The 21,562-nt window shown below is 48.0% G+C and overlaps 1 protein-coding gene across 1 annotated transcript in view; it reads left to right on the plus strand.

Moving 5' to 3' along the window:
• MYO1D (myosin ID) overlaps window positions 1–21,562 on the plus strand; it is a 133,508-nt gene that overhangs the window by 73,700 nt on the left and 38,246 nt on the right. The window contains exons 15-17 of the mRNA XM_061555817.1: window positions 6,512–6,592; window positions 7,539–7,624; window positions 9,780–9,987. Coding sequence (XP_061411801.1) covers window positions 6,512–6,592; window positions 7,539–7,624; window positions 9,780–9,987 — 375 coding nt within the window. The remainder of the gene's footprint in view (window positions 1–6,511; window positions 6,593–7,538; window positions 7,625–9,779; window positions 9,988–21,562) is intronic.

Consider the following 21,562-nt stretch of genomic DNA (forward strand, 5'->3'; position numbering starts at 1 on the left):
CCGGAGTGTTGGCTCCGCAGCAGCTGTGAGATGTGGACGACGGAAAAAGAGAAGACGGTGAGGTGAGGTGCCATGGCATTATCTTCGTGAGCCGCGATGACCTCTTGACCTTCGTTTCGGGGCAACGCGGCAGCAGCAGCAGCCGCCGAGGAGTTTGAGGCCTCGGGGGTTCTTGGCCTCTGCCCTGAATGCAGCCTCGCTGCGCCTCCCAAAGCCAAAAGCAAAAAAACTAAAACGGCAGTAGCAAAAAAATGTTCCACCCAATTAAATCACATTAACGCTCCCGTCGCACGCTGTTAATTAATTGCACACGGTGAGCTAATGCAGCCTCGTGAAAGGAGAGAAAAGGCTAATTGTATTACCCCTTAACGCTCTGTTGTAAATTAAATTTCATAAAAATAGAATGGTAATCGGGAACAAAAATGACCCAATAATGTCCCATTTAAAGCTGGGTAAAGCAGGAAGTGCACGGTTAATTACTCTCGTTTTTATGAGTAAGGATTTTATCTGGGTCTTGTTCTCGTGAGGTCACCTATGATTATTCAGTGCTCAGGTTTAGCTAGAGCTCTCTGCCGTCACCACGACGACACCGCTTGGCCTGAAAATACAATTTCAATTTCATATAGCATCTAATTTAAACCGTATCCTATGTAAAGACATGCAAGTTTGCCAAGAGGGCATGGTTTATGAGTTTAAAATATTCTTGCATCATACAATTATTAATTATGAAAAGAGTGAACTTCAATGCAACTGATCATGTTATTCAACAACAGCAGGAGCATCAATAAAGTAATTCTCGTCATGGTGGCGAGATGATAACTACCTCGCCTGGTCTGCAGGAGGTTGTGGGTTCGATCCTGACCCTGACGCTTGTATATTTTGAGAGTTAGCGTGTTCTCTCTCCCTGTGGTCACGTGGATTTTTCTCTGGGTCCTCCGGTTTTTCTCTCCGAATTTTTGTAATGTGCGTTTAGAGCATTTTGCTGCAATAAATTTCCACACGGCGATAAGCCACTTCGTTGAGCTATCATTTGTGGGCAGGTCGCTTCTGGAAAAGAGCTGTATAGCTCAGTGCTCCCTTACCTGGTAAAATAAAAAATAGTTAATTTAGTTTTGAGTGAAACAGTTGTCACGCCAGACAACACGCCGGTACAATCCGAGAACAGAGAGCGGAGAGAGACATTATCGTTGTCCACAGTCCTCCAAGTCTCAATGTAATTTTCCACATCTCACCTTCCCACTCACACTTCCACCCACTCTATCCCCCATCCAACAAGGTGGCAGTTATGATCTTAGAATAAAAATGCATCTGCATGTCAAGGTGCTTTTACACAAGGGAGGGATAACGTGAGGGTAGACGCAGGTGACATGGGGACGGGGGATGCAGGGAGGGGGCCGCGGCGGGGACGGGTGGTGGTGAGGAGTGAAATAAAGAGAGACACCATGGTAAAGCCATGGACTGACGACGAGGCCAAGCACATGGGCGATCAAGAAACCGGGCCAACGAGACCCAGGGCAGTTCCAGGGAACCCAGTGCCCATCGCTACCGAGGGCATGAACCCATCACAAACCGATTCCCGGGGCGGTCGAGAGAGGCAAGGCACTCCATTGCGAGTGTGTCGCAGGTCAGTTTAAGGTTGGTGGAGCCCATAACCAGGCTGGGCCATTTATAGAATGACATTATACTGACATTATACAGATACATTATAGGCTGCCCCTGCTACGAGCGGTGGAGTGAGCAAGTAATTGCAGGGCTGTACGTTTACCTTTTTAGTGCAAACCTAGTGGCTTCAGATGGCATCAAAAGATCCTCACTCTTCATCTATATATTCTTGGGTCTTTCGGTAAAGTCACGTAGATAGGTTCAAATAAAATAACAAAAAACTACGACGTTTCGATCGCAACACAAGCAATCGCCATCAGGATAAAAAAGAGCGGGACTGCTGATGCAGGCTGTTTTAAAGGTTTGAAATGGATGTAGCCCAAGGGTTGCGATCGAAATGTCGTAGTTTTTTGTTATTTTTGTTATTTTATTTGAACCTATCGTGATATGTTATTTTTTGTTTTATTTTATTTTTCTACCTACGTGAATTTACCGAAAGAACCAAGAATATGAATTCTTGCAGTCACGAAAGCTTTAAGTCAAGGTCGTCATCTATATATATATAAACCTGCTGCTGAGAGGCAACAGAAGCAGAAGGATCTGTCTCTGACACTCAAGGCTTTATTCCCCTACGCAGAGCCCTGCGGTGCACCCAGCCTGTGCCATCTATAATCAGGGGATCTATCCCCACGTGGGTTCTTAAAACCCCCTTTAACGTCGGAGACGGCCGGGTGGCCTCGGAGGTCACAGGGCAGAGGAGGTCAGGGTGCTGAGCTGCCCACTCACTGAGATTCCGGGTTCGAATCCGAGCAGCTGCTCTTGATTAAGCCGAGTTCTCAAGTGGAGTTGATGGTCACGGCCCGGTCAACGATGACTTCTCAAGAAGAAACCAAAAAAACCTCGTCAACATTTAAATATGACTCTGCACTTAATTTGGCTAAATTCCATTTCTGAAAATATAAAGTTTCCATTCGAATGTCACGTGACGGGACATCACTGTAAGTGGCATTATGGGCGGGGAAATTACTGCCATCTCCTACGTGGAGTCAGAATCATAATATTCATGCTGGAGGAATCCGATGAGCTCTCAAGCTCTCTTTCACAGATTTCCAGTAGGGACCTCGGAGGTAGCTCTGTGGTGTCCACTTCCATGGGCCGTTCTCTAACGCAAAGTGTTCACTGCTCTGTGAGAGATCCGAATAGTACATTCTTCGTCCCACGGCGTCACGCCGAGGACATGGTCGGGATAAACTACGGTGGAGGGGGGGGGGGAAATATAAACAAATTGCGTTTTAAAAATACAATGCCTCTCATGCTCGAGGCTGTGCCTTCTGCTTCTGTTTGGGTTCGGCAGCAGCAGCAGCTGTTTAATTAGAATTTAAAGCCACCTGTGACACGACTGTATTCTCCAGCCTGGCTGTGTACCAGTGTACAGACAGACTGATAAATATAATAGATCGTCATCGTCGTGAATATAGGCTGCAGTAGAACAATTCTACTATTTTGACTTAAAGCTTTCGTGACTGCAGGGATAAAAAAAAAAAACGCCACTTTTTTCAACCTTTCTTGCTGTGGATTTCACACTTGATGATGATTGCTTGCGTTTGCAGTACAAACGTCGTGATAATTTAATTGTTTATTATTTTTATTATTTTATTATTTCCCTTCTACGTGACTTTACCGAAAGAACCAAGAATATAACTCTACTATTAGTCTCGGTTTTCTGTGTGTGCTCTCTCGCTCTCTCTGTGTCCAGTCTTGAAGAAAGGCGAGCGCCTGAAACTGTCATTCTCACTCTGGCATCACCACCACGCCCCCTCCCACCCTTCACCGCAGGCAATTTAGGTCCTAATTTGTGTACCAATAATCAATTCTTGAACGTCGTGGTGAACACATCGGCCACCACGAATCGAGTCCATGCCTGTATCATATACCAAGGGATGTGGTTGTATATTTGGAGTGGTTTGGTAATGTTTGTCAATTGACGTCGCTCCCACTCAGAACCGGAATCAGAATCTTTATTCATGCTGGAGGAATACAATTAACTGTACAGCTCTTTTCACAGATGCCCAGTAGGGGCAGGTGAGAACATGACAACAATAAACAGTAAAAAAAACGCACCAGAGGAGTGCAGAGTATAGGAAAGATTAAAACAATCACTTAAAAATATATGCAAATAAAACTAAACTATTTTTTTCTTTCTTATTTCCAGTTATTCTGAAAAAGAGCTATTCGCTTCAGAAAGGGACCTCGCTATCACGAAGGATGTATCTCGACGAAGTGGCTTATCACACACACGCCGAATTGACCCCCGAGGATGTAGCAGGAAGTTGCTGTGGTCATCGGTTCTGAGCTAGCGGGGCAGCGGGGACAGAGACATCCGCTGCTCAGATTTATTATTTAGCGAAGCGTTTGGCAGGAACGGCGGAGGTGGGGGCAGGCGGGGGGGTTGCGGCTGCGTGCGCAGTGCGTAAACTTTGATTTGAAAAAGCTTCCGGTGCGATGAAACGCCGCTGTCGACGTATTTCACCGCAGCGTCTCCCTCGCCACCCCCCCCCCCACGCCGCCGCCTCAGTCACGTTGCTTACAGAAGGCAGTGCAGCAAGTTGGTTAATCGCCATCTGAATGGGGATAGAGCGTTGCCCCCTTGCGCGTGGCATGGGTTTTCTCCGGGTGCTCCGGGTTTCCTCTTCGCCGCATGTGTGTGTGTAATAGACACTCGTCGTCGTCAATTGGCTGAGCGCATCTTAAAATTAAAACCCAACGTAGCTGAACTCTCCTGACTACTCGATGTGGCTCTCCTCGATAGATAAATAAGTTAAATAAATTAACTATTGTGTGTAGATGTTACTTTAGCCATCGGCCGTTGCCCTACGTGGATTGTGGTGGAATAAGTGACGCTGCATGAGGCACACAGGATTTTGTTCATCCCTCCGTTCAAAATATATTTAATTTCACAACCAAGTACTTTCTTCTAGGAACGTAACATTGTAATGGCAATGTGTGCACCTATAAGGAATGTTACCCACGTGAGCAATATTGTCCACTTACCTGCCATCGCAATGCCCAAGCGAGGTCAAGTGAGGGCTTTCGCTGGTGACCGCTCGCGTCATTGATGACCCGGATAAGGGCCCGATATTAAGTGGATTTAACTTTCCGATAAAATGAGCCAAGATAAATTACACGCAGCCCTGATTTTCCCCCACTCTCTGTTTAGCTACCAAATGCGTTCAGTGTCACTTTGGCGATGCAGCAAGGGAAGGAAATCACCAACAGTAAATTATAAGTATCGGACAACGGAGGACTGTTTTGCTTATTTCATTGATTTAGGGTCATTTGTCTCAACATACGTTTGTGAGTCAAAATGTCTCCCTCTTTAAATGAGCAATGGGGCAGCACTCATCTCCAGAGATTGAAATTCCACATTCCCATGGCAGGGTAAAGCAATCCCATCTTACAACCAATGCCAACTGCGTTTCACCAAAGTGTTGCTTATTTTATTGACCGTCCAGCGATGATGATGATGATGATAGGCGGCTCGTCGCGAGGCTTGATAAACCGCATGGCTTAACCGGTAAACTCGTTCGTATTTTTGCCGTTGAGTAATTTAAAAGGTTCGCGATGACCCCGTTTGCGGAGAATGATTTTGTTTGGCATCCAAATGAAAGCAGCCGAGCGTCAAGCCGCGCTCGCGTGTGCGCACACATTCACGCCGGATTGCCTGCGCCGGGCAGCCTCGCCGGGGCAGCCGCGGGGTTCTGTGCGCGCTGCCATGCTGCCGTGCTGCCGCCCGTAACCAGCTGGATGCAGGCATCTGTGGCCTGCCGTCGTGATCTTCGAGCGGCAGCGGCGCGATCAGGATGCATAATTTAACGGCGCTTGGGGGTGGACTGATGGCGGCAGGGAGGGGAGGTTGGGGGGGGGAGTTCATTTGCCCGACGTGTGGCGGGCCGTGAAATGGAGCTCACTCGGCTGAAACGTTTGTCTTGCTCGTGCGGCAGAGCAATACGAGAGGGCTGCTTAACTAGCGAATCGCTCATGAAGATTCTTCGACCTTTCCCCGAACGATCTCGTTTGCGTGTGCCCCTTTCTGTGCTAGAGGATATGAAGGGTTTCATTTTATTTTATATATTTTGCCCACAGCGGTGTGCGTCAAGCATCGTGCTTTTCGTTTTAAAATGCTTCACTGATGGAATTCCATAATGATTTTGACGATCGCTTCACTTGAGAAATCCATAAACTCATTAGGGCCCCCAAGCACAGCTCCGAAATGCAGTTGTCGAATATTGTCCGTGAGCTGGATAAACCAATCATCGGAGATAATTAGGTTTAAACCCTGGCAAACATTCCCTCATCCATCCCATTACTCACACACCCAGCTGCCTCGCTGCCTATGTCACCCCGCAATGCCTCCTTCCCTGACTCCTTCCCTTTCGCTCACGTTTTCCATCATCAATCCTCCCACCCACCATCCCATCTATCCACTCGTACACCAACACACTGACCCACCAAGCCACTGACCCACCTACTTGCCTACTGACCCACTCATCCACCCATATCTTCATCCGTCCATTTGTTCATCCATCCATCCACCCATATTTTTAATTCATTTATCCACCGACCCACCCACCAATCCATCCATCTTTCCACCCAACCATCCATCCACCCACTCATTCATCCATCTACTACCCAATCCACCCACCAATCCTACAATTTAGTCCACGGGCCTCCAGAAGCATTTCACCACGATTCTCATTTACATTTCCAATTGACGTCACGGTGTTACGGCCACGTCGGTACGAATTCGCAAAAGAAAAATTGCATCGGGGGCGTTCGTCGTCATCACCGACAATTAAAATTGTGATTTTTTTTTTGTTACCTCTCGCCCAATTCCCCTGCGTGCATTTAGGAGCCGTACTACGTGCGCTGCGTGAAGCCCAATGAAATCAAGTCCCCGGTTCAGTTCAACCAGGAGCGGTGCAAGCACCAGGTGAGGTCGGCCCCGGTAGCAGCGATGCATCCGACTGCGCGAACGTTGTTCATTATTACTCATGATTTTGCATGTTTACCGAGGAGAGACTCGCTGGGTCTCTAAACTATTATTTAGTAGAGGTCTTGCCAGGTATTGCCCAGCTGGGGGTTGATGTTGCTATATGTGTAATTACAACTTGAGTAATTCAGGTAATCTTTCAGCATTGTGATATTTGCCCAATACCAGTTAAATTGCATGTGTGTGTTTGTTTAGCTGTGTGAAGAAACCCCTGAAGGTACACACACCACATAGAAAGGCAGCACAGGAGTCGTAGGGCACACAGGCGTCACCACCGGCATCTGGCGAGTCGCGCAGTCACCCTGTGCTAACCCATGCAGCAGAGGGCCCTAGTCCCAGCAGCGTGGAATTGTGGATAAAGGGCACCCCTCCCTTCCCTCCCCTCCCTCATTCCCCTCCCTCCCCTCCCTCCCTTCCTTCCTCCCTCCACTCCCTCCCTCCCTTTCTCCCTCCCTCCACTCCCCTCCCTCCCTCACCTCCCCTCCCTCACTCCCCTCCCTCCACTCCCTCCCTCCCTCACTCCCCTCCCTCACCCCCATCCCTCCACTCCCTCCACTCCCTCCCTCCCCTCCCTCACCCCCCTCCCTCACTCCCCTCCCTCCACTCCCCTCCCTCCACTCCCTCACTCCCCTCCCTCCACTCCCCTCCCTCCACTCCCTCACTCCCCTCCCTCCACTCCCCTCCCTCCACTCCCTCACTCCCCTCCCTCCACTCCCTCACTCCCCTCCCTCCACTCCCCTCCCTCCACTCCCTCACTCCCCTCCCTCCACTCCCCTCCCTCCACTCCCTCACTCCCCTCCCTCACTCCCCTCCCTCCACTCCCTCCACTCCCCTCCCTCCCTCCACGCCCTCCACTCCCTCTGCTCGTGATCGTCGTGGCGCACAGGTGGGCTACCTGGGCCTGCTGGAGAACGTGAGGGTGAGGCGCGCCGGCTTCGCCAACCGGCAGCTCTACCCACGCTTCGTGCAGAGGTGGGACCTGGCGCTTGAGCGCGGCTCAGAGTGTGTGCTCATTGAGGAAACCTTCTTCAGCTGGCTCACCAAGAGATTTGGCTCCACCGAGGGAGATATGGCTCACCGAGAGAGATGAGGCTCACCAAGAGAGATGAGGCTCACCAAGAGATTTGGCTACACCGAGAGAGATATGGCTCACTGAGAGAGATATGGCTCACCGAGAGAGATGAGGCTCACCGAGACATAAAGAGATCGTGAGATGAGAGAGCTGTAGACTCGAGATAAAGATTAGAAATATCTCACAATCAGAATGTTTATTTAGAGTGGAGGAATCCGATGAGCTATGAAGCTCTTTTTCACAGACGTCCAGTCATCTCTGAACATTCCTATACAGAGGCACTTTTGGAAGAAGAGTTCAAAATACAAATTAGCCTGCAAGCATCTCAGAATATTTATCATGATCTGTATAAATGCAGATCATGATGATCATTATTTATGAGATGCAAGAGAGATGGCGAAGAGAGACCCTGAGTCAGCGGTCACATTCACAGATATGGGGAGGCCGTCTTTTAGCAGTTCTTTATATTGAGAGAATGACTCCAACTGTATACGTTTTTAGTTTTATTGTTATTAAACATAAAATGCGTGGTTCGAAAATTATACTTTCGGGTCATATGCGGCTTCTGCTTTACAGTAGAGGTTACAGATCCTGCGCCGACATTTGTATAAATAAATACATATTTTCCCCATGTTATTGTATTTCAAAAAGAGCCCGATACAAAGCATGGACCGGGACGCAGGGGTTGGGGGTGTAGGGGTACAGAAACTCCGTGGACATAAAGTCCCCAACTCTGTGCTCCTGGGTTTAGAGGAGGGAGTGGTTTGGGCTCGCTGCCCCATCCCAGTGGGGACCGCCAGTGTGGTGTCCGCACCATGTTTTTGTGGCGAAGACGGAGGATGAGGGAGGAAGATATTAAGGGGATAGAGTGAGTGGGGAGTAGGAGTAGGGGAGCCCTGACGCGTTTTCTAAAAGAGTAGGCCACGTGTGTTCCTGCGTCACGGTCCTGAAATTTTCGAAAAGTGTTTTGCTTTGGCCATGTTTGTTTGTTGTAGTACAGAGTTAGACTGATGGCCTTAATCTAAGTTGTCTTGTGGTTGTTGTTGTTTGACTTGCATCCCACTGGGATATTTGCACAGGGTTGGTGTACGGTGATTTTTCAGCAATATTTTGCTGTCTTTTCTTGGATTTTCTGTTTGCACACAGTCACTTTAAGATGTTTTCTCGTTCATGTTTTTGTTTTTTGTTTGTTGCGGTTGCGCCCGATTCAAGAGCCGAATGGCTCACAGGGCTATACCTAATAAATGAACTTTGAACTTTTGAACTTTGAATCGGCAAATTTGAAAATGTATGATGCCAGCCGTGCGAATCGGAGGCGCAAAGCCGCCGAGCACCGTCGGCTCCGACCGTGAAACGACCGCCACACGACAGACCGTCGGCGGGACGTGAGGCGACCCCGCGCTGTGGTAGTGCAGCGAATGCCACGTGCTAGGTGCGCGAACAGTTACCACGAGGCAGGGCGGGTCAGGGCAGGGCGCTGGGCCTGCTATGAATGTCCAAATGAACCTTATGGCTATGGTATCCCGGGGTACCATAGTACCCCGGCTCTCGCATAATCTCCGCGATGCAGTCATCTTTAGTCTGTTGATGGTCGGCGATGCGGCAATCGACTCATCTCGACGAGCTGTACACGATGCACTACCGTGCATACGAGCGTTCAGGATGTCAGCGCAATCGTCCTCGCTGCGTTTCGACATTGCGGAGTAGCACTGATTTCGGATTGATTGGTACCCCAGTCGCGGAGTTAAGTAACACCCCTGGAAAAAAAATAGTGTACCAGAAATAAAATATTTAATTGCCTCGGCCCATTTTGTATTACTTGGTACCCCGGGGTGATGCCGTAAGGATCAATTGATAAGGCCACTCTGTTGAGCTATCAATTGTGGCCAGGTTGCTTCTGAAAAATAAGTTAATAGCTTTCTTGTACAATCGTGTTGTTGTATTGTTTGTTGTTGTAACGTTCTTACCCGCCCCGACTGGCCATTCCGTGAGAAAGAGCTTTATAGCTCATCGGATTTCTCCAGTATAAACAAACACGCTGATTCTGATTCGGAGGTACAAGATGACGTGCGCCTTCACCTGGCCCAACCACATGCTGCCGTCGGACCGCGACGCGGCGGAGAAGATCGTGGAGCAGCACGGCATGCAGAAGGACGTGGCCTACGGGCGCACCAAGATCTTCATCCGCACGCCGCGGTCACTCTTCATGCTGGAGGAGGCGCGCACCGCCATGATCCCGCGCCTCGTCATCTTCCTGCAGAAGGTACCGGGCGCGCAGGGGGGGTCACGTGTCTTCGCGAGCGAGCGCCAGGCGCGTGAGCGCATCGCGTGCCCGTGTGCGCCCTCACGCACGCACGCGAACACTAAGCGTGCGCGCCAAATGCACCGAACGGGCATTCGCACACGAACGAGAATTTCCACGCGAACGACCGAGCCCGCACCTGCGTGACTTTACCGAAATTGCCAAAGAGAATGCCTGTGTAACACGCTTGTACGAACCTGTAAGTCCTCGTGCGCGTTCATTCACATGCACACACGCACACATTTCAAACAGACGCATGCACGCATTTGCATGCATCACTGTTGGCAGCTTTGGAGCAAAACGCACGGAGAAAAAAATGCAAATTATTAATTTCAGGTTGGCTGCGCAAACGGTGCAAATTGATGCGTGAGTGGTAATGTCAGCGCTGCTCATCACTGCTGCTACTGCTCCTGACAGCTGCGTTAGAAGTCACGTTTCATGTCCACCAACTGACTTCTGTCATTCATTGCAGCTCGTGGTCTGTAAATGTGCGCCCTTAAACTGTAATTAAATTTTGTTTTGCAAAACCGAGCCGTACAAGCCAAATATATGTCTGCAGCAATAGATTGTCTCAGCTGATTGATATGGTAGGTGCCACGGTGTGATGTAAATTTGTCTTGTTTTTGACAAGGGGTCTCGAAGCAATTTCCATTCTCATTTTATTCTTAAAATGCACCCCGAGTTGCCGTACGTTTGTTTGTGGAGCTAGCCTGTGGTGTCCTTTATGCAAAAACCATTTAGGGGAGTGCTTCATGGGAAGCTCTCATTCATATTCTTTGGGTCTTTCGGTCAAGTCACGTAGATAGAAAAAATAATAACAATAAAATAAAAAATGTATTTATAAATGAAAATAAAGTGAATAAAAAAATAATAAAAATATCACGACGTTTCGATCGCAACACAAGCAATCGTCATCAGGAGATAAAAGAGGGGGAAAGCTGCTGTTTTAAAGGTTTGCAATGATTAATAACGTCCTACCAATGATTGCTCAGTTTATACCCATCTTCTCGGTTGAAAGTGTGTCTGTGTCTATATATCTGGATGGCTTCATGAACGAATATTTGTTGATAGCCAGTGGGTTTGCAGAGTACCTTCGTCTTGGACAAATACATTTCGTGTGTGCCCACAGCGTTAAAACAATGATCAGCCACGGCTGAGGTATTGGTCCTACCGTGTTTCAGATCTGCCTTATGTTCACGAATACGGTCCGAGACATGTCGCTTAGTTTCCCCAATGTAACTACTGCTGCAGACACAGCTTAGTTTGTAGACGCCAGGGAATTGCATGTCAGGAATTACATCCTTCCCAGGTGGGATCAAATTACGGATTTTATGTACTGTGTTAAATCGAACCTGGATCTTGCTCATGATTTTGTAAATAATTTTGGTGACCCCTGCTATGTATGGCAAGGTGATGGTTTTGATTGGGTTCTCAGATGGTTCCTTCCCAACGGTTGGGGTGATAGCTTCACGGATTGTGTTGTCTGAATATCCATTCATCTTGAGGGCTCACTGGCTAGGTGGTGATGGTCGGAAATACATTGAGCTCTGTGGTGTAGAGTTTTGATGAGGGAATTCTTCTGGGATGGATGGTGGTGGGAGTCAGGTTTTAGGTAGGCATCCGTGTGGGTGGCTTTCCTGTAGACAGAGTGTCCCATTGAGCCATCTGGTCTCTTTTCGATTAAAACATCCAAGAATGGTAACTTGCCATCCTTTTCCACCTCCATGGTGAATTTGATGGCTGGGTGTATGGAATTGTTGTGGTTGAGGAATTGGTTTAGAGCTGGTAGGCCATGTGGCCAGATGACGAACGTGTCATCTACGTACCTCTTCCACAAGGATGGACGTAGAGTGGATGCCTGGATGGCATCTGTCTCAAATTTTCTATGAAAACATTGGCTACAACTGGAGATAAGGGAGAACCCATTGTGGTACCTTCAACTTGTTTGTAGAATGTTCCATTCCAGGTGAAGTAAGTGTTGGTGAGGCAGTGTCTCACCAGGGCTGGTACATCAGCATTCAGTCCTTCTTGGACCAAATCTTCAATGATTGCAATGGTGTCAGGCACAGGAACTTAAAAAAAAAAGAGACCACATAGAAATTAACGAACAAATCACCTGGAGATAGTGAGATGTCCTTAATTAACGATGCCAAGTGAGCTGAGTTGAGTAAAGCTGAGGTGGTCTTACAAGTGAATGGTTGTCAGGTCTCAGACAGAAATCGGGCCAGTTTGTAGGTGGGTGAGTCAATGGTGGAGACGATAGGACTAAGGGGTGTACCCTCTTTATGGATTTTTGGTAAGCCATACAATCTGGGTGGTCTAGCAGTTGAGGGTTTTAAGGAACACCGCTTGGTTGGTTCGATTAAAGATGTCGAATCGGTGATGATATTGTTGGTTTTCGTAACGAGGCGGTTGGTGGCATTGCACTTTTCGGCTGAGAGGATGACTATGTCATCTCTCTTTTTTAATTGAAAAAGCTCAAAGCACTCATCATTACTGATGTTGCTAATAGGTGTCTTAGCGTTTTTGAGGATTGCAGCGATTTCCGATCTTGCTACGTCTGCAGGAATGTGTCCCAGACCCTTAAGGGCTACGTCGACCTGGACAATGATATGATCAACTAGGATGTGTTTAGGGGTGACTGTGAAATTCAACCCTTTAGCTAGAACCGATTTTAGGCTGTCGGAAATTGAACTGTTACTCTGATTAATAACAATCTTGTCAACGTTTAACTTTTTAACGTGTGGATCTGGCTTCTTCTAGGAAAGGAGATTGAACTTGAAAATCAAGTTATCTTTTCATTTAGCTGACATTGAGGCGGCTGAAGAGGCTGTCATGTTGTCTACATGTTCCCAATCAGATGTAGACATGTTTTTCTGTCAATGTTAAGTGTGATTTCAAGAGAGTCTTGTCTAAATAGTTTTTTTTCTATCTACGTGACTTTACCGAAAAACCCAAAGAATATGAATTCCTGCAGTCACGAAAACTTTAAGTCAAGATTGAAGCTCTCATTCATTTCGCGGTGACATATCTCGATTTAAAGCTTTCGTGACTGCAGGGATTCATCTTCTTGGTTCTTTCGGTAAAGTCACGTAGAAGGGAAATAATAAAATAATAAAAATAAAACATTAATTTTTTTATTAGCTTCATTTTTAATATTTTATTATTTCCCTTCTACGTGACTTTACCGAAAGAACCAAGAAGGTGACATATCTGTTGGGTAGAGCAAAGCCACTTGTTCTCTAACTCGCACGGGCCCTGAATGCAGAAGTTCCAGCTTCACTCGTGGCCCTTTGCTCGAACGCGTGATGCGAGTGTTTCAGTCCGAATGCCGCTCGGTTTAAGAAGTTAAAAAAATTCGATTTAAAGCTTTCGTGACTGCAGGGATTCATCTTCTTGGTTCTTTCGGTAAAGTCACGTAGAAGGGAAGTAATACAATTATAAAAATAAAACATAATAAAATAATTCTCACGACGTTTCGGCCACAACGCAAGGTGAGGACGGCTGCTTGCGTTGTGGCCGAAACGTCGTGAGAATTATTTTATTATGTTTTATTATTATTTTATTACTTCCCTTCTACGTGACTTTACCGAAAGAACCAAGAAGAAGTAAAAAATATATATATAAATACATGGAGCGCGCCTTTAGGGGGGGAAAAAAGCATCTTCTATTTTAGAGATTATTTTCGTGTTGTTTTTTGCGCCGGCCCATACTGGCGTGGAACGATCTGTTCATAGGATAATACAACTTGTGAAGGAGGGCCACTGCCTGAAACGTGATCTTTTGTATAGACATTTTTTTAAGGCAGTGTCATTGACGAATGCGTTGGGTTTTTGCTGTTATTCAAACGACAAGATCGTTTTTATTCTTCCTTTTTGTCACGAGTAAAATTTTGGTGGGAGCAATTCACTTGCATGATTTTTTAAATGCTTTTCACCGTCCATGTTAAAGTAAATACATTGTGACTGTGATCACAATTACTGTTATCCTGCTTTGACGCCAAGATTCCCTTTTGGAAAGCGATATTGTCTAATTTGGGTTACCTGCTTGTAAGTGGCTCTATCGATTGCTTATTTGAAATGCAGTTCACGTGGCCTCCAACGTGGAGAAAGGGGCATTTTTTGCAGTTTGTTCCCCAGGGTTAGTGGGCGTGCAGACGACATATGAATTGAACCTCCCATGTCTTTTGATCTAAGCGGCCAGCAGCTCTGCATTGTGCCTCACGCGCATTTATCAAAACCTGCCAACGTCCTTGGTTATGATAAAAAAGAAAGAAGAGTTATGATTTTATAAACCCACGTTTATGAATGTATGTACAGAACTATCCCGATTTACGCCGTCACTTTATTAACACCGCTAACTGATTTGCGTCACCTCAACCCACACTTACGTCACTGACAGCGTCGTCCGTCCTCTCTCGGATCCGTCGCCTCCTCCACCTACTACCCTGTGAATCACTTTGACGTCTAATAGGGTTTTTCCCCTTTTTTCTGGCAACAAAACTGACACCTTTTGCAAGGAATCATGCTTACATTAACCACAATACCTGCAGTCAAATGCAAAGAGAGTATTGTTTTTTGTTTGCATTTGACTGCAGGTATTGTGGTTAATGTAAGCATGATTCCTTGCAAAAGGTGTCGTTTTGTTGCCAGAAAAAAGGGGAAAAACCCTATTAGTGTATTTTTGTACTGGCAAATGTAGCCACGTTGACATCGTTTCGATATTCGTCGTCGCACGTTTCAGGATCATATCCCCGACATAAACTCGGGTATTACTCTACTGAAAATATAACATTTAAATTCAGCCCTGAGTTAATCCACTGCTGGTTTAAGGCCTCTCTCATGCAATGGATTGCCATGTTACGGTGCTGTAGGAATTTCATTATTATTCTTGTTGTGCCAGTCAGGGGGTTGCTTGACCATGACAACTCGGCAGTTTGTAGCGTTGCCGTGGTTTTCTTAGCAACTCGAGTTATCACGACCGCTGAGCAGGTCTTTACGAGTAAGACTTTTTCCAGAAATACTTGCGGGTAAAAGATCAAGGCAACAATCCTGACACAATTTCATGTTGATTGTGGAATTAAAAGATTAATTAAACGTTCCCACCACCTACTATTGACTATTGTTTAAACTATTGATTATTTAACCAGGTAAGTTGTAGGTGACGATTAGAGCGAGATGTTAGCTACCTCCCCTGGTATACAGCAGGTCGTGGGTTCGATCCCGACCCTGACACCGATGTATTTGGAGTTTGCGTGTTGCATGTCTATCTCCCTATAGCGTGTGGATTTTTATCCGGGTCCTCGGATTTTTCCCTCCACATTTATAAACATGCTTTTAGAGTATTTAGCTGTCGTAAATTTCCACGTGATAAGCCACTTTGTTTAGCATTCATTTGTGGCCATGTCGCTTCAGAAAAGAGTGATATAGCTCAGTTGACCTTACCTGGTAAAAAAAAAGTTGTTTGTAACATTTACCGAGTCGAGTGGCTGCTGAACATCAACGCTTTGCATCGCCTTCAGCTTAAGCGTTAACGTGACGCGCTCGACGACATTTAGCATTGCATTTTTGGAATTTGCAGAACGCCGTGTAATAATGGGAATGGATTTAAAAGGGAATAGAGAGAGATAGAGAGAGGGGGGGGCGGCCCGCGTTTTGACCCGTTGTTTCTGAAACGAGGTGGCGGCAGCGGCTTGGATCCCGAGCGTCTGTCTGCGACAGGGTCCTTGCGCTGGCGCGCCGAGATCGATGTTTCATTATCTCGGGAGCGAGATATCCACGATGAGACTCTTTCACTGTCTGCTCACACCTAGCCCTTCCCACTCACCTCCCGGTAAGGGTTGAGCAAATACGGCAGCGGCTGAATGTCGACAGCCCCTTCAACCGCACCACGGCGCATTCTCCGTGCAGACAGCGAGGCTCCCATCAACAAAATCACTGTTCCTACCACGGTGATGGGTGAGCGGTGGTACAGTGGTTAACGTAACTGTGCCACGAGCCAGGCAACCCGAGTTCGATCCCAAGCTTTGGCAAGCATCAGCGTGAGTTAAAATCTCGCCATGGTGGCGAGATGTTAACTACCTCGCCAGATATGTATGAGGTCGTGGGTTCGATCCCGGCTCTGAGACCTGTGTATTTGGAGTTTGCATGTCCCTCTCCCCATGGTCGCGTGGATTTTTCTCCGGGTCCTCCAGTTTTTCCCTTCACATTTAGAAACACGTGTTTAGAGTATTTGGCTGCTATACATTTCCACATGATAAACTACTTTGTTCAGCTATCATTTGTGGGCCAGGTCGCTTCTGAAAAAGACCTATATAATTCAGTAGGCCTTACCTGGGCAAATTGAAATCGTTTATGTAGTTTATATGGTCATAACAAACTTCATGTCTGCCACAATGCGGGGAAGCTTTTATCTTTTTGTAAATTGAGAATGGATGGATTATTATTATGCCTGGAGCAGCGGCCGTTATAAGCACCGGAGTTTTCACACACGTGGGTGGCAAAACAACACGAGCGCTTTGCCTGCACGTGCGGTCAAATTACAGCCGATCGCACGTGAGCCGGTACGGTGCAGTGGGAAGTAACAACAAAGGCATATCGACGAGAGAAAAAAAAGATCAAAGGGACCCACAAAAACTTGTAATGTCATGAAAATCTGACATTCGGCACGTGGCGTCGTAGCGAGCCACACACACACGTGGGATTGTCGTTATGCCACAGTTTTGGTAAGCCTTAACTCAGCAGTGGATTGATCGTGGCTGCAAATAATGACGATGATTTGGCAATTCTGCTGCTTCCTGATTTTCCACTGCTCTCGGTAGCACTGGCAAGACGTAGCGTTCACACACGGACATGCAGACCAACAGGCTGTGGTTTCCCGCACCCCCACCTCCTCCACCACCCACAAAACAATACCCCTGGCCGGACATGAACTCTGCACTAGATTTATAAACTTCCTTCAATACTTTTCTCTCTTCTCTTCCAGATTACTTAGCATGGCTCAGCATTCAACGTTTTCACACGGAGGGAGTGGGGGGGGGGAGTTTATAAACGGACTACAAGGGGGCATCTTGTGTTTTCCCCGTGTCCGGCTTGGGAACTCCGTCTTGCGCGCGCCAGGGTGCGGCTGGAGGAGGGCCACTTTCCAGGATGTCCTTTTAATTACCGCGCTCCCATCGCTCGAAGCGACCTGGCAGTGCCACGGGCGCCGACCCCACGAAACGTAGGGACGGGGTGGGGGGGGAAATAGGGAATGAGGGGAGAAGAAGGGTGGTTGCTATTTTACATTCGTTTGCTGGCGCCGCTGTTAGATTGCTTTAGTTTGCACTTGAAAAACGGCGGGCAATTCCCCGAAGCCTGCGGGCAATGTCACACGGATGGAGTTGTTTACTGGCGCGCGCGTGTGATTTCGGCGAACCTGTATTGAATGCTTTTACGGTGACTATTGGACGGTTGTTCAAAGAAAAATCCTCAATTTCATTGTTAATGCGGACGAAGGTCACAATGATGCGTTGAGACACGGATATCGCATCGGTGGTGCGGTGGTTAGTGCATTGCGCTTACAAACCTGGTGAGCTGGGTTTGATTCCTGGCCACGGCTAACATCAACGACGAATGATATTTGAACCGGTCCCTGGAAGCTCCCCTTTAAAATTAGTACCTGGTGCGGTATGTAAACATCATCATCACAGGGAAGCCCAAGGTGGCCGGGTGTGATCCTGGCAACAGCATCCCCTCGTGTGCCGTGTCGGCCTTCACAGTTGCTCACTAACAGCACTTGCCACACTGACTCTTAAACGCGGCTCGGGGGATCTTTGTGTTGCTCTGTTCGTTGCACTAAAAACAAATATATTCTTTAATCGAATCGCGACCCTAAATATAGCGACAATTCATTTCAGTGGGGTGGGTGGGGTGAGGGGGGGTGGGGAATATCATTCCACCCTTAGAGCGCCGTCTTTGTCAGAGACAATCCAATTACGATGCACTCTAGTTCATTCATTCCTCTTGCACCAGGGGCCTCCGATTCTCTGCACACTTGACCTTCGGCTGCCGTTACGTTATCCGCAGCGCGCAGAGCCGGGGAAATTAGTGCTTTTGCGAAATTGGTTTTGCGTCGCGAAAATCCGTGGCGGAGCGGCGGTGGTGGTGGTGGCGGTGGTGGTGGCGGTGGTGGTGGTGGTGCAGGGGCGCGGGCAGGGGGGGTTATGATCAACGATGCTCCCGAGTGGCCGTGGAGAGCCGGGGGCGCTGGGACGCAGAGCGACCCAGTGGCCGAGTGAGTGGCCACGGTGGCCGTCGTCCCCCCACGCTCTCTCGCTTCTGATTCTTAAGCGCGGTTGTTGGACAACCGAAGGAGAGAGAAAGAGAGAGAGCGCACGGGCACCGTCCGTCCGGTGTGGTGTACGCGTAACGTCAGCTGTGTGTCGGTCGCTTACTTCGCGGGGCCCGCGAACTTTGTCTGCCTAGCCGGTGTTTTAGTTGACAACCGGCAGAAAACAGTGCTGCTGCTTCAGGCAGCGCCATCCTAACATTCACCGTCAGACAAATGAACGTACTGACGGTACACCGGTGGTGCGCGGTATATAAACAGCAAGAAAATCAAATTTTTCACTAAATTTATTTATTTTACTGGCGTTTCGCAACCCACATCAGAAAATCTTGCCGGGTGGTGGTGCGTCAACATTAGTCCTCGCAATGTCGAAGCAGTCGGGAGACGAACGTCAGTTCACGTTTGATTTCAGACGATGTTATGAGGACCCGGTGTGTTATTCTGCACCGGTGTACCCCCCAATAAGTCCAAGCGCTGCCTGATAATCGCAGGTAATAATTGGTAAAGGCGCGGCCCTGCAATTGCTTGCTCACGCCACCGCTGGTGGAAGGGCCTCGGCGAGAGCGAGCTTTAGGAATCCCCCTCCGTAGGCGGGAGTTACCTACACTTTACCCCACCACACGTGACCTGCGGATTGACCGACGTCATACTCATTTATCGACATCGAATCGGTGACCTCTGCACTCACCGTGACACCGCAGCAACATGCGATGGTAAATAATTTCCCTTCACGCTTCTGGCATCACGATTAATAGTTGTGATGCACTAAGTTCAACAAAAGTGACTGATTTGCACATTAAACACGGCTCAGTAACGGCAGGCATATACCGTGCGCTCACGCAGACACAAGGTGGCCGTTGTATGGAACACGATATAGAGTTGTCTAATTTTGTGGAACGTTGTAGATTACCTGCTAAATTAAATCGAAACTTTCATTTTTTATATAAGTAGGCAATTGTGAAATAGCAATTGTGAAATAGTTCCACTCTAAATATCTGTTTATGTCTGCATGTACATATGTTGAACTTCTTTCACACCATACGTAGCCAACCGTGATTAGGAAAGACAACAAACTCAGCACAAGTATTTCTTAAGAAATTGGTTTTCAATTTACAGTGTATGTGTATAAAATGTTTATGCATACAATGTGCAAGTATACGACACGCACTGAATCTCCAAAACGTGTCGCCTTTATGAATTGTCATTTTGCCTCCGAAATTCAGAAGAAGAAAAGAACAACGTCCAATACAAAGCAATTGGAACGTGGGTTATGAATTGATTTAAAGCAGTGGCTCTTAACCTGGGGTGCACGCACCCCCTGGGGGTGCAAGATGCCCTTTCTAAGAACTAAAGGAGCTGCAAGGCTGCGGTAAAGGTTAAAGACCCACACCGATTTAAAGCCAACGTGTAGGCATGACGTCATCGTCCCGAAAGCCGATGACGTCAACAAGTGCGGTTCGTGCCTTGTGACGTCTCCCCGCCCCTCCTTCTCCACCCCGGGCGTGGCTCCCTGAGGTGTGGACTCGAGTCATGTGACTTGGACTCGAGTCAGACTCGAGTCATGAATTTGATGACTTCAGACTCGACTTGGACTTGCATAACAATGACTTTGTCCCACCTCTGAGCTGGTGTGGACTCGAGTCATGTGACTTGGACTCGAGTCAGACTCGAGTCATGAATTTGATGACTTCAGACTCGACTTGGACTTGCATAACAATGACTTTGTCCCACCTCTGAGGTGTGGACTCGAGTCATGTGACTTGGACTCGAGTCAGACTCGAGTCATGAATTTGATGACTTCAGACTCGACTTGGACTTGCATAACAATGACTTTGTCCCACCTCTGAGGTGTGGACTCGAGTCATGTGACTTGGACTCGAGTCAGACTCGAGTCATGAATTTGATGACTTCAGACTCGACTTGGACTTGCATAACAATGACTTTGTCCCACCTCTGGTGGCTCCCACGAAAATGCGCAGGCAGTGTTTGCAAAGAAAATTCGAAGGTAATGCAAAGGGGATTGACTTCGTCACTCGTGACGAGAGTTGCATCCGGCATCGACCAGCTGCAGTGAGGCAAGCGAGCCTGACTTCGCTGATGAGACACTGCATGTCTAAACCGGTCCAGATATTAAACTAAAACTACGAACTTTATTTTTTTTGCCAGGTAAAGCCCACTGAGCTACCGTAGCTCTTTTTCAGAAGCGACCGGGCCACAAGTGAGCGCTCAACGAAGCGGCTTCTTACAACGTCGACATTTGTAGCAGCCGAATTCTCCAAGCGCATTGTTATCTAGTTTTGCTCGTGCGCTATTGGGATCAATGCTGCTTGTGAAGTGACATGTGCTCCGAGACGGCCGTGGGGATCACGGTTTATGCGATTTAAAAAAGAACGCACTTGTTATTTTTAAGTGGAGAGACGGATGTTTACGAAGGAGGAGATGCATTGTCAGCGTATCTACAGTGAAACACAGCAGGGTGCATGCGCTTTACCAACACATTCCTGCGGAGGGAGCTGTTAGGAACGTTGGGTTGCTCGGTCAATGGCCTGCAGGGTCAACGGCGGCGTGGTGTATTCGGAAAATATGGCCTACTGTGAGGGCGGGCACAAGCCGGCGTGAGTAGGTTAAACGTTGAGTTTTATAAGGGCACCACGGGGTGAGCAGCCCCTCCCCACCCAGCCCCACCCCTCCCACCCCCCACCCAGCCCCACCCTCCCCACCCAGCCCAGCCCCTCCCCACCTTCCCCTCCCCACCCAGCCCCTCTCCTCCCTCCCCTCTCCACCCAGCCCAGCCCTTCCCATTTTTAGATGCAGGACGGACGGACACAATAATCCCCTGTGGGCTGGTGTAACCAGGAGGTTCCTACCAGTATTAATCCATTCAATATCTCCTCGAGCTCCCTGCTCCAAAGCAGCTCATGGCTCATGCTCCCTCCATCCGCATCCAGTCACCCACCACTCGCCCCACTCTCTCACCAGAGGTTCTCGAGCCATAACTAGGGGAGGATAGGTGAGGTGAATTTGCCCTCGCCGTGTCTTCGGCGAAGGTGACGCAACCAATACACCGGGTTCATCCGTTTATAGACACCCCGCTAAAATAATAGGGAGAGAATATACGAGCATCGATTGTCGCTGAGGTCTATTAAGCAAGGAATGGTGTGCGCTCGACACACATTCTCCCGCACCTTGCAGTTTTTGCTCTCTTTTC

Source organism: Lethenteron reissneri, chromosome 21 (genome assembly GCF_015708825.2).
Source record: "Lethenteron reissneri isolate LAM-NWPU_2019-01 chromosome 21, ASM1570882v1, whole genome shotgun sequence".
Taxonomy (NCBI): domain Eukaryota; kingdom Metazoa; phylum Chordata; class Hyperoartia; order Petromyzontiformes; family Petromyzontidae; genus Lethenteron; species Lethenteron reissneri.